Source organism: Lagenorhynchus albirostris, chromosome 2 (assembly GCF_949774975.1).
Source record: "Lagenorhynchus albirostris chromosome 2, mLagAlb1.1, whole genome shotgun sequence".
Lineage (NCBI taxonomy): Eukaryota > Metazoa > Chordata > Mammalia > Artiodactyla > Delphinidae > Lagenorhynchus > Lagenorhynchus albirostris.
This window is the reverse complement of record NC_083096.1, coordinates 1,530,803-1,543,520: the sequence shown is the minus strand read 5'-3', so window position 1 is coordinate 1,543,520 and position 12,718 is coordinate 1,530,803. Positions and strand designations below refer to the sequence as shown.

At 62.4% G+C, this 12,718-nt stretch overlaps 1 protein-coding gene across 2 annotated transcripts in view; it reads right to left on the bottom strand.

Annotated features, from left to right (window-relative positions):
- Positions 1–5,298: 5,298 nt before the first annotated feature.
- CACNA1S (calcium voltage-gated channel subunit alpha1 S) overlaps positions 5,299–12,718 on the bottom strand; it is a 60,443-nt gene continuing 53,023 nt past the window's right edge. For both annotated transcript variants that reach the window (XM_060126491.1, XM_060126500.1), the window contains 10 exons: positions 12,236–12,332; positions 11,862–11,964; positions 11,008–11,109; positions 10,641–10,765; positions 9,165–9,293; positions 8,230–8,480; positions 7,016–7,101; positions 6,213–6,304; positions 5,939–6,034; positions 5,299–5,822 (listed from right to left, as the gene is read on the bottom strand). In XM_060126491.1, coding sequence (XP_059982474.1) covers positions 5,571–5,822; positions 5,939–6,034; positions 6,213–6,304; positions 7,016–7,101; positions 8,230–8,480; positions 9,165–9,293; positions 10,641–10,765; positions 11,008–11,109; positions 11,862–11,964; positions 12,236–12,332 — 1,333 coding nt within the window. In that variant the 3' untranslated portion in view covers positions 5,299–5,570. The remainder of the gene's footprint in view (positions 5,823–5,938; positions 6,035–6,212; positions 6,305–7,015; positions 7,102–8,229; positions 8,481–9,164; positions 9,294–10,640; positions 10,766–11,007; positions 11,110–11,861; positions 11,965–12,235; positions 12,333–12,718) is intronic.

Below are 12,718 nucleotides of genomic sequence, written 5' to 3'. Positions count from 1 at the left end.
GGGGGGCTGCACTCAGGCACACCTCTCGGTAAGGGGCTGCTCGTCACCAGGAGCGGATGCTTCCAATGATGACTTTAGTGCTTTTCTAGGTGTGAGAAGATGCACGAAATTGGGCTCATCAAGTGTGAAACTATAGAACTCTCTGAAGGCCTGTTCTGCCAGTTTCTCACAAAGCACAGAGAGCCCCATTCCTCGTCCCTCTGACCTTGTTTCAGCGGGAGTCGAAGGTCCGCGACACAGTGTCAGTGACTTCATTCTTGTGGAACTGGGTGGTGAGCGGCCTCCTCTAGCTGGCAGAGTTTCCTGGGGCCATCAGAGGGGCCCGGCTGAGACGGAGGACGGAGGGCTACCGGGTGCAGAGGGGTGCTGAGCGCGTGGGGCTGCGTGGGCTTGGACGGGCGCTTGGCGGGGTGTGGGAAGGGGCTTGGGCCAGATCAGTAGAGGACGAGGTGGGACCGGGTCAGGGATTGTCCTGCGATCCTCCTGATAATACGGGGTGCTGGCAGCTCAAGAGCAGCGTCCAGGCCCCTGTCGGACACCTGGCCTCACTGCTTCTCGGTGGGTGAGTGACTTGGCTTTTCCCGGAATGGGCCCCACAGCAATACCCACTTCCTGGACGGTGTTGCAAAGGCTACATGTGAGATTGCGTCCATCAGGCACCGCGTGAACCGGAACCGGCCTTGATGACGTCAGATGTTATCATTCTCTGCATGACGACACCGCTGGTGGAGATATTTTAGAGGGCCCACGACTGGAAGTGGGCTGGGCTGGGTCTGCAGGTCTCACTGGCCTCCTTCTGGAACCAGGCTCCTCGCACGGACTCGGACGCTGGGCTCCACGGCCCTTTCCTCCTCTGGCTCTTGGTTTCCTTTCTTAACACAGTGGAATCTCCGCTGCTGATCGTTTTATTTAAACAAACAGCCCTCAGCTCTCCCTCCTCTGAATCCTCCACATCCCCGCCTGTGACCCTCAACGTGCTGCTCTGACATCCTAGCGTTTTTGAATTCGTGTTCGACACCAGAATTATTATTTTACCCTATGTATTTATGGCAGGCTTCTTTTAAAACGCTTCTGTTCCCTGGCTTAGTAAACTGGATTTAAGTTCCATTTAGGAGACGGCAGTATGGCACAGGAGAAAGAAGCAATGGGATTAGAAAGCTCGGGGACAAATCCAGCCCTGCCCCTTCCAGCTGGGAGACGCTGCCCCTCAGTCACCTCGTCGGTAAACCGGCAGCAGGAACCTTGGTGCAGTGGGGAGTGTCACTTGCCATCATAAGCTGTCAGTCCCAAGGCAGGAGTGACGTGTTACTGGGATCAGATGCCAGAAAATGGGTCAAGGTTAGCTCTGGGTCGTCAGTGCCTTTTCTAAGTGACCTGTGGAGCCGGCCTCCACACCCGAGGGCTACGGCTAAGAATTGCAGGGCCTGTGGGAGGACCAGGCCCGACGCTGAGATGCTGGGCTGAGAGCCGAGCTGCCCAGCATCCTGTGAGACACTCAGCCTCCTGCCGTCGTAACCTCTGGATTTTCTGCAGCCAGCGTCTGACAGAATCGAAACAGCAGCTGCTCACTGAGGGCCAGCCCCTTCCAAGGTCACTTTCACACCTTCCAGCAGCCTGCACTGTAGGAGTTTATCCCCATTGTACAGGGCGAGGGGCAGAAGCTCGAAAGGGTCTGTGAGCGCCTCGCATCGGAGCATGGAGGCAGGTGGAGGGACTCGGGGCCGCACGGGTGGGCCCAGCTCCAAGGCTGTGCTCCTTCACCCTGCAGAGGGCAGCCATGCCCCTGCTTCAGGGACCTCTCGGCCCCATCCAGAGCTGGGCCTGGAAACGCACTGGGACCACAGCTGGGGCGGGAGCCGCGCCACCCCGCTCTGAGGAGGGCCTGGAACCGAGCCCAGCCTCCTCGGTCCAGAGATACTCCAGCTGAGCTCCGCACCTCCCAGAAGGCAGGGAGGGCTCCCCTGGGTCTCAGCACCCGGCATGAGGCTCAGCGCCCACCACTCCCCCAAGCTGCGCCCCGCCCCCTCTGGCAGATTTCCCCCTGCCCCGCCCCCCAGCAGCGGGATCCCAGGTCTGCAGGGAACTGGCCAAGAGAAGCTAGGCGTGCGGCAGGCGGCGCCCTGGCCAGTGCCCCCAGACGACAGAAGGTGGCCCGCCAGCCCCTCTGGACACCGGCTCTGTCGGACGGCCCGGCTGACAGGAGGGGCCTGCCTGCTCCCCGCAGGGCCCCCGGCCCTCAGCCTTCCACACCCGTGTTCCTTTTGTACTTTACCTGAGTGGCCTGGGGGCCCTCTATGGAGAAACCCAGCGATTATTTGAAGGGGAGCCGGGGAGAGGCAAGAATTTGTACATTCTGACAAATTAGAACGTCCTGCACGTTGCAGAGGAAACTGCCTGAACTTTCGGAAAGGGTGAGAGCTGGAAGGTTCCTCAGAGCCCGTGTGCACGTGTACACCTGTCGCGTGGGCTGGGAGGCCCGGCACAGACGTGCCAAATGGCGCAGGCCTCAGGGCTGTGGGGCTGAATCGGGCCTTGGCCCTCCTACCCGCTGCGGGGCCTTGGGCACGTTACCTGTCCTCTCCGGGTCATACCTGGAAAAGGAGGCTGATACTTCCTCGGTATCAAGAGGATTAAATATTTAATCTACGCAGAAGGCTTGGAGCAGGGCCTGCTGTACTGTTGGTATTCTGTACAGGTTAGGTATTGATATAAGATGCTCCGGTCCCGCTTGTAAATGGAAACGTCCTTCTATAGACCTTTGCAGCGTACGAAGCCCTTTCACGTGTGCCCCAGGTTATTCAGTTTTTCAGCCATGCTGCGAGGGGGATTATTTCAGCTCCCCGCCAAGAGGAGGCATTGGCGGGGACAGTTGGAGCGGCTGGCTGGGTGGGGCTGAAACTGAGGAGTCAGCCTGCACCCCTGGAGGCCGATTCCTGCCCCGCCTCCCCGGGCACTGGGCAGTGAGGGCGCGAGGCTGCAGCCCTGAGCAGGTGGCCCTGGGCGGGCGGGCTGTCAGCCGGGGCAGGGCCACACTTCTCAGCACTTCCCTGCATTGATCTGACAGTGATTGAGCCGCTCGTCTGTGTTGAAAAGTGCTCAGCTCTGGGGTTAAGGGCCAGCCTGGTGGACCTGCTCCTGCTTTCGTGGAACTTGGCCTCAGTCCGGTGTAAAATAAACGTCACAGAGCAGGAGTGACCCCGGCCGCGATGGGGAAACACGTGTCCCGTCGCTGGGCCACCTAGAGCGTTTGGGGTGTTCCGGGGGATGCATTCTGCGGGAAGTATTAGAGAAGCTGAGATGTGGAAGATGATGGCCAAGGGGTCCGTGGCGTTGAGGGTTCGGGAAGTTTCTCCCCAGAACGGCATGTGGCGCTCAGAGGGGCGGGCAGCTGCCCCCGGCTGGGCTGCGGGGGGCTGGGAGGGCAAGCACCCTGGCATGAGGGCCAGGGCTGGGTCGGAGCTGCCTGCAGCCCAGGCAAGGGTTCTGCACCATATTCTGACGCTTTGGGGGCCTTTAAGGGTTTTACGTTGGGGGATAAGACAGCAGGTTTCTCTGTTTAGAAGGGTCAGGGTCAGGCTGGGAGGGAGGGGGGTGGTGCTGGGAGGCTGTTCCGAGGCACAAGAGACAAGGCATGGAACGAGGACTGAGTGTCAGGAAAGTCACCACGCGGAGGGGACAGGTTTGAGAAATACTTGGAGGGGGAGTCCCCAGGGCACAGTGGGGGAAGGTAGGAGTCCAGACAACACTCAGACTCCCGGGTTGAACAGGGGGTAGGGCCCTGAGGTCAGCAGGCTGCGGGGACGGGTGAGGAGGTCGACTTTGGACACGATGTGCTTTGGGCATGAGTGGGACATCCGCAGAGCCGACAAGGAGCGGCACAGGATCGGCGCTTAGAGGAGATGGGCCGGCCGCGCGGTGGGACTGCCAGCACTGCGTCAGGAGAGTGATGGGAGCGTCTGGGGGACTGAGCCAGCGGGAAACAAGGATGCAGGACACAGAACCCTGAGGACGCCCCTCCCCTGAGAGGTGGCTGGCCTGGGGACAGGTGGCAGGGAGGCTGCAGGAGGGAGACGGGAAAGGGGAGGTAACTCGGGAGAGCCAAGGCCACGGGCCTTGCAGGAAGGAGGGAGAGGTGACAGCACCTCACGAGGGCTAGAAACTGGGTGAGCTCGGACTCCCAGGGTCTCAGAGCAGGGGTGGGGCCGAAGGCGGCCCGCCTGGCACCAGGCGAGCGCAGGGGAGGGGAGCCGGCCCAGGTGAGAGGCGTGGTCCTCAGGAATGAACTAACCAGGTGGCAGGGGAGAGACAGGTAGACAGGTGAGAGACGGCAGGTAGACAGCAGGTAGCTGGACGGCAGGGGGACGGCCAGGATGGACGTGCAGGTGGAGGAGGGCAGTGAGGAGGGGCGGACGGTGGCTGGGCTGGCCGAGGGTCGGCTGCAGGAGAGCGGGCTCCTGCTGGGTCGGGGGGCCGGGCAGGGAGCGAGGGGCACAGCGGGCTGTCCGTCAGGCTGGTGACAGGAGCTGTGGGAGGGATCTTCTGGGGGCATCTCTGTGCAGGAGGGAACAAAGCCTTGCTGAGGGTGGAGTGGGGGCGGGTCCCTGGTGCTGAGGTTTGAGGAGGAGACGAGTGGAAATGGCTCCTCTGACGGGGACCCCGGGTCTGCAGGGCACCGGGGGCGTCATCCCCCTGCCCCGTGCGGCTCCCAGTCTGGGCGGCGGGGTTGCCAGGAGGTGCACGGGAGGCCAGTGGGAGAGCTGACGGCGGGGGAAGCGTCTGCCCGGGGAAGAGGGGAGGGCCCTGGTGGGACCCCAGTGCTAACTCTGCCCCTGGCTGGCTGTGTGACACAGGCACGCAAGCCACCTCTCTGGGCCTCCAGTGTGGCATCTTCAACATGGCCTCTCCCGCTGCTGGAGAACGAGCGGGTACCGTGTGCGACGGTGCTCTGGGGCTAGGATGTGTCTGCAGCCGGCATGCAGGAGGGAGTGGGGGCCACAGCCCGTGCTTCACCCTGTTACACACTGCTCCTCGGTGGGTGCGGGAGGGGAGGGGGGCACTGCGGGCCCTGCTCCCCCCGAGGCTCTGGGGCCGGGCGGGCCGTGGACTCTGGCCAGGACAGTGGGGAAGGGTGGCTGCAGGGGACCTGCCCGGGGGGCTGCCCAGCGACGTCCAGGAGCACCGCCTCCTCCACGGTGGCCCCTCTGCTCCTGCAGAAGGACGATGCAGAGGGGCCTCCGTGGAACGGCAGGGGTGTGTGCGTGCGGCGGGTGTAGAAGGGCCCCCAAAGGAGACGACAGAGACGGGTGCCCTGTTGCGGGCCTGGAGACTTTAATGTCCTACTGGCACTGACCAGGCCTCTTTGAATGACCCCAGAAGCTCCATCCCATCACGCCTCTTGCTGGTGAGGAGAAGGGCCTGTCCATCCACCTCCTGACCTTGTGGGTGGTTCCTGTCTGTTTGTCCGTCTAGCTGCTGAGACGGGAGGGGCTGCCGTGCTGGGCCAACCCTCCCGCGCCAGCCCCCCACCCTTGGCCATGCCGGCTCTAAGCCCAGGCTGACGCCCGTGGCCTTCACAGCCGGCGGGGAATGAGGGTCTCCTGGGAGCCCTGATGCTGGTCGAGGCTTCCCAGGGAGGACCCGAGGCTCCAACGCCCCCGGGCACTGGCCACACTCTCCAGGGTCTCTCGTCCCTTCAGAAGCTCAGCGGCTGCCACCTCCACTTCCTGCAGTTCCATCTGGCAGGCTTCCACCAGGGTGTGGCCCGTTGCCATGACGAACTTAGCGTCAGCCGCCAACGTGTCCAGGCCCCCTCGAACCAGAGCCTGCAGACGCGAGAGTGGCCGGGTGGGTCTTCCCGCGGAGCCTCAGCCCCTCTCCACCCCGGGCCATTGCAGGGCCACCCCGGGATGCAGTCCAGGGCCTTCCTAGCCCCCCTCACCTCTCGGATCAGCAGGGCCATGGCTGGGGCCGGGCACCCGGGGGTACCATCCTTGGGGGGCGCTTCCTCGGGCACCAGAGACTGTGTCCCCACAAGCTGTTCCGGGTGCACAGAAGCAAAGACCCCCTCAGGAATGCCGGAGCCCGCTGGGATCAGGAAGCCCCGGCTCTTCAGACGGAGCCCCAGCCAAGACCCCCAGGAAGGGGGGACCAGGGGTCCCGTCCCTCCTGCTGTTGAATTACCACTGCAAGCTCCCCGGCCTGTGGCCCATTACCTGGCAGGGGTTAGCAGGTGCCCGAGCGCCGCGTATCGCCCTCCGGGGCAGCTGTCCCTGCAGCCTCTCCCCATGGGACTTGCTGTGGGGTCCTGTGGGCACGGTGGGCCGAGGGCCAGAGGGACTGCTGACTCCTGCTGGGAGCCCTGGATGGACAGAGCTCCCCTTGGCCAGTCAGCCCCGCCCTGAGATCCTCGGGGTCCTAGAGGGTGACACATGCCGAGGCCCAGCCCACCCCAGGCCTGGCAGGACTCCCCACTGCCCATCTCCCCAACTCTACGTGCCCTGGTCCCTGTCCCTGTGGGTTTGGGAGGGGATCAGGGCCAGAGCCTGACCAGCTCTGGCCAAGCTGATCTTGTGTTTGTGTGCGTGTGACTGTGCATGTGTGTGTGCGCGTGTGCGTCTGTGTTGGGGAACACAGCAAGCACCCTGGTCCCCTGTGAACTCCAGCCTCCTCCGGCCCCTACTGTCACGCACAGCGGTCCAGGACCCACTGAGAGGCTGCCTGGTCATCTGCTGAAAGGCAGAGCTGAGGTGTCAGTGTGTCCAGGGCTGTCTTCAGCCGGGGTGGAGGGGTCCGAGCTTCCTGGTGTGCCAGGGAGGGCCCCTGCACAGTGCACCACCCACCCCCCACTCCCTCCGTCACCTGGGTGGCCCCCTTCCTCTGCCTGGGTGAGGAGCTGGTTCCCATCGCCACAGGCTCCCAGCCCTCCCGGCCACAGGCTCCCCAACTGGACCGAAGAGCGGCTCCCCAGGCCTTCCTGGGAGAAGGTCAGCCCCTCGGGAGCACAGGAGAGACTGACCCAGGGTCCCCTGGGGCCGGGCGGAGGCTCCTCCTCTGGTGGCAGGCGTCTCTGTCTCCCCTGGGAGCTCCCCTTCAGAGTGGACGCTGAAATGGAAGCACGGCTGATGGGGCTACGGGCTCCCCCATCCCTGCCCTCTGTGGTCCCCACACCCTTTCCCTCTGGGTCTAGGCCCATCGCTGTGGAGAGGCCAGCCTCCTCTCCTCCCATCTGCACCCCTTTGCTCTCGGGCCCCTCCCACACCTGCCCAGCTCGGGCCTCACACCCCTGAGGACACTGCATCTCAACCTCGGGTGCACGTGGATCACCCGGGAGCCCTCACATCTGGTCGCGGGGTGTCCCGCCCAGAGCCCACAGTTCTGGAAGCTTCCTCCATGCCCGTAACCAGTTAGGTCCTGGGCCCTCGGCCTGCTCAGGACCTACTCTTTGACATCGTTTGGTCACAGTCGGATCACATGGCACGTTCTCCCGACAAGACTGCAATCCTCTGGGGGCTGGGCCGGGTCTGCACGTCCACAGCACCCAGCACCGCGGTGACCCCACGTGCAGGCGCCCTCCAAGACTTGTGGGCTGAATTTGAGGGGTCTCAGGCCAGAAGGGGGTGCAGGCAGCCCCAGCCTGGGAAGTAGTGGTTCCCCGGGCCTCTGCCCTGTCCCGCCCATTCCTGAGGCAGGGGAACCCAGCCTCTCCGGGCCAAGGAGACGCCCAGTCCCTGGGCCCGCTGTCTAGAATAGAAGCTCTGCTTGGAGCCCAGCCCATAGGCCACGACGGCCGAGACCCTGTCTGCTCATCCTGCTGCTTTTCCTGACACTCATGTAATCACAGATTATATTCAGCCCTGGGTTGGCGACATGGGAACCACCTGGAACCCCAATCCAAGGGCTGAATCTTAATTCTTCAGGTTTCGTAGGATGCGCCCTCTCCTTCTAACCTAACGTGTGCCTTTCCCGGACCCGCCAAGACCACAAAAGGAAAGCACCGCTGGGCACTGCCCGACACCGACCCGAGGCTGCCCCCTACTGGCTACACACGTCTCTGCCGTCCAGGCCCGGCCTCCTGCGCAGCAAGGCGTGGGCTGGACCGCAAAGGGCGCAAGGCAAGCAAAGCACACCCTACACGTTTCGGGGTGCCCCCAAAGGCCCGGAGCCCACTAACCATGTCTGCCCAGTCTCACCCCAGCCCCTACGTGCCGGGCTGACGGTTGCCGCCACTACCTGAAAAATGCCGGGCTGTTGCCATGGTTGCTGTTGCCACCGGCAACATTGGCGTTGGCATTGTTGGTGTTGGCACGGGCAAGGGGGTTGGTGCTTGGATGTTGAGGGAAGTCCTCCAAGAAGACGGGTGACTCCAGCTCCTGCATCTCTATTTCAGTAAACTGGAGGGGTCTCTGGTTGGCCATGTGTGGAGGCAGAGAGTTGGTCCTTTCCAGGAAGCTGTCCACCCGGCCAAACAGGCCTCCGGTCCTCTGGGGGCGAGGAGGACAGGGGAGGGACTGAGACCAGGCACCAGGGATGGATGTGCGGGGGCTGTCACCCTGGACGACAGACGGCGCCGGGAACAAGGCCAGAGGAGAACAGGGCGGGCTGTAAGGCCGGAGAAGAGACCATCGCCCTCGGGGCGTTCTCAGTTTGATGGGGTACGCGGGACACCCGTAAGAACTGTATGGGGACCAGACACCGGGACGGGAAATGCAGGGTGTCGGGGAGCCCGGAACCAGGCAGTCTGGAGGACGGGCTCTAGTCCAACCTCCGAAAGTAAGTTGCTGAGCGGTACTGGACTCAGACGGTCTCTCTGGGCCACCATTTCCTCATGAATAACCCAGAAGGTTCAGCTGGGTGGTCGTGAGGGACCCTCCAGCTCTAGGAGGGAGGACAGTGAGACAGGAAGCAGCTGGGGCATCTGATAACGGGGGCTTCCGATGGATGGACGTTGCCTCAGGCTTGTGGGGAGGGGCGGCCGGGGAGGCTGGGCAGAGGAAGGTGGGAAGGACGTGACACCTCAGGTAGGTGGGTCATTGGTTCAGAGTCCTGGGAGGTGTGGGCGGCGGGTATCCTCAGCTCCCCCCGTTCTGCATGGCGGGGTTCCTGGCCTCCTTTCCGCTCCCTGGCCTGGAACGCGCACGCGCTGGCGTGGCCGGGGCCTCACTCACCCGGAATATCCCTTCCTCCATCGCGGCCTCCACCATGGCTCTCTCCAGCTCTTCCTCGGCCGTCAGGTCTCCCGAGATGGTACGGCGGATCTCAGGGGCTGCCTCTTCCTCAAGGGTCCGCAGTCCGGCCTGGGGACACAGAGGGACTCAGCGGCCCCCCCAGGCCAGGAGGGGAGGACGCACTGCTTCTCACGGCCTCCCCGTGTCTAATCCCGGCAACCAGGGCTTCCCTGAAGGCCCAGCTCCGCCCCACCCCCTCCCGCCCATTCGATCCCCCTGGGCTCCTGCTCTGCCACTGGGCTAATCCTAACCCTGATGGATCCCTGATGGATCCTAACCCAAGGCATCTTCTCTAGGCCTCACAGGGGTCTCATCCCCCGCCCAGGCCTCCAGGCCGGGAAGTCCTCTCCTCAGTGCAGTCTTTTAGACAAACGATCTCTTCCGAGGGCACGCGCCAGTTATACCATTTTTTGAGCTGATCAAAGTTCATATCACCAGCAACGGGACAAAGCAAGATTGGTGTCACCTGACAGTTTGCAGTGACAACGCAGCATCACTTCTGGGACATTGCTGTCCAAGATGCAAGCCCTCAGTCTGTCACGAGGCAACACTGCACAAACCCAGACCGAGGGACGCGCTGGCTGGGAATCTTCAAAGTGTCAAGGTCATTTCAAGGAGAGGCTGAGGGACTACAGACTAAAGAAATATGACAGCTAAACGCACTGTGCGATTCTGGATCCGATCCTTTTGCCATAAAGGACATTATTGGGACCACTGGCGCAACTTGCACGGGGCCTGAGGATTCCGTGGGAATCATGCATCAGTTTCCTGATTTTGGTGGCCACGTCGTGGTTATGTAGGAGGGTTATGGAGGAGAATGCCCTTGCTGGCAGGAAATACACACTGACCTGTTCTGGGTTGATGGGAATGACCCTCAAATGGTTCAGAAAGAAAAATTTTTTGTGTATCATACGTGCAACTTTTAAAATTGTGAGATTGTTTCAAAGTAAAAATTGAGGTACATTTGTGAACGCACAGCCCGAATATGTGAATATTTTTTGAATGTATCCTTTATGTGCGATATACTTAACATAAAAAACTGAAATTAAAAACAGGCAAGATAGCCCAAAGTTCTAGGTTTCTTTGCGCACCCAATGGGTCATTTCAAGCACCTCCCCTCCCCCGGGAAACCTGTTCTCTTTGGAGACCACTGCTCTCATCTAACCCAAATCTCTCCCTTGTGTTCATGGGATAGGACCATGGTTTTGGGTCGTATCATGCAGGGCTGGAAGGGCTCCTGGTTCTTCCCTTGAGGTCGAAGCATCTTCCATCCAGAGCTGTCATCTCTCCCCCTACTCATCCTGGCTCCGTCCTGCCCTGTCTGCCTCCACTGCTACCCCCAAGGACACAGAGAGGGAGCCGGAGTCTCGAAAGCATCGCAGCAGCGGAGCTCCCTGGTGCTCGGGATGGGCTTACCTGGATCTGCACGGTGTCCTTCTTGGGCCGGTACCCATAATATTCCTCCTGGCGCCTCATGAACTTCCGGAAGTGCTCCTGGATGAGAAACGTGGCGTAGAACTTCCCCACCGTCACCTCGTCATCTGCAGGGGGGGCAACAGGGGCCGGTGGGCATCTGAGGCTGGGGTCAGCGTAGCCGGGTCCAGGTGCCCCTCGCGCCCCCCTCCTCTGCTTGCCGATGTGACCCCGATGGCTGCCATGGGGTCCACCCAAGGCATTCACGGAGGGCCAGGCTGCTCTCCGACTCCCGTGGGGCTCCCTGGAAGCGACCTTCTCCCCTGCCCTCGGCCGCCTCTGCTCCCTGGTCTCCCAAAGCGGCGCCCACCTCCTATGGGCGGGATGACCTGGTCCAGCAGCTTCATGCTGGTCCTCTTCCAGATCTTCTTGATGATGGCCCGCAGCTCCTCGTTGGCCTGTTCGAAGTTACCTGGGGGCAAGGGACAGGCCAAGCCAACCGCACTTGACAAAGCCACCTAGCACTCCCCGAACCTCTCGCTCAGCAAACGTTGGCTGGGTTTTCCCTCGTGGCGGCTGCTTTGTGGGGAGGGCATCGCTGTTCCCCCGGGGCCGCCCGACCCTCGGGTCACACACGCACTCCCCACAGGCCTCGGCTTCCAGCACCTGGAGTGGCTGATTGGAGAGGCTGTCGCCCCCCCATCCTCCCCTCTGCCCGCGCAGCAGCCTTCCATCCTCCACACCCCGTGGTCTGTCCCGCCTCCTCCAGGCAGCCGTCCTGCTCCTCTGCTTCATGCCTGCGAAGGCCCTGCTCACCTGGGCGGTAGCTCTGATGCCGCCGGGTCCCTGCGTGAGGGACACCCCCATCGCCTCCCCACTCCCATCCCGTCTGTCCTCCCGGCAGGGGGGACTGCAGGTTCAGTGGGGCCCCGTGCACACCCAGCAGCGGTCCAGCGGACCCCGGGAGGCCCCACCCCCGTGCTCACCCCGCCACTCCCTGGCCCACCCGCATCAGACCCGGCTGTGTGGGAACAGAGCCTTGGTGACCTTTGCCCTGCAGAATGTGGGGGCTCCCGCTGTGCCCTGAGGGGCATGAGAACGTTGTGGCCGTGGCCTGGGTCCTCCCTCTGCTTCTCCCCGTGACTCTTGATTCCGACCTTTAGCTCAGATTCTCGTAGAATCCGCTAGAAAACTCAGCCCCTGAGAGGAGGGGACTGCCCGCACCTTCCGTCTTGATCTTGAGCGCCGTGCGGACCAGGGCGAAGAGAGTGGCGTTGAAGGTGACCGTGCCGTCGCTGTTCAGGGGCATGTTCATGCCCACCAGCCGCTGTGCAGAGAGGGGGCTCACTGCCAGGCCGGGACCACTGAGCCGGGCGGTCATCCTCACCCGGGCTGGGGGCCAGCAGGGGAGGGGACCGGGCACTACGCCCTCCGTGATGGAGGGGAGGATGAATTGGAGACACTGTTGAGAGTTTAGGTCCCAGGCGTGTGGGGACCCAGGAGACGACTGCTCTGCAATGACTCACCCAGTCGGGCCCTCGCCAGTGTCCCTGCCCCAGGGCAGGTGGGGGACACCCCTCGCTGGCAGCTCTGGTTACCTTACATGCTACCCGGTGTGGGCAGAACTTCCCAAAGCCCAGAGGGGGCTGGATCCTCCTCAGCAGGGTCACCACGTCCAGGTGTTTGATTCTGCCCCTGCGGTAGGACACCAGACCTGTGCACCTGGCAGCCCCACCCAGACCTCCCTTCCGGCTCAGAGAACGGCCGAGGACCGGGGAGCCGGGAGACAGGGGGACGCTTCCTGATTTCCAACCGTGCTTAGGGAGTGGAAGCTGAGTGTCCATTTTAAAGAAGAAACGATGTTTGAATTCACTGTTGCCCACCACCAGGAACGGGCTCTCTCTTTTGGGGGGTGTTAAGAGGCCAGAATCCCCTCAGATATGGGATCTCCGGGCTGGAATCTGGACCTCATTTCTCCCATGGTGGAGCCTTCGCTGGGTTTTAGTCAAGCTGCCTGGGGGCTCTTGGGATGTATTAACAGAAGTAGAGGGTATGGATCAAGGGAGGTGGAAGCTCACTTC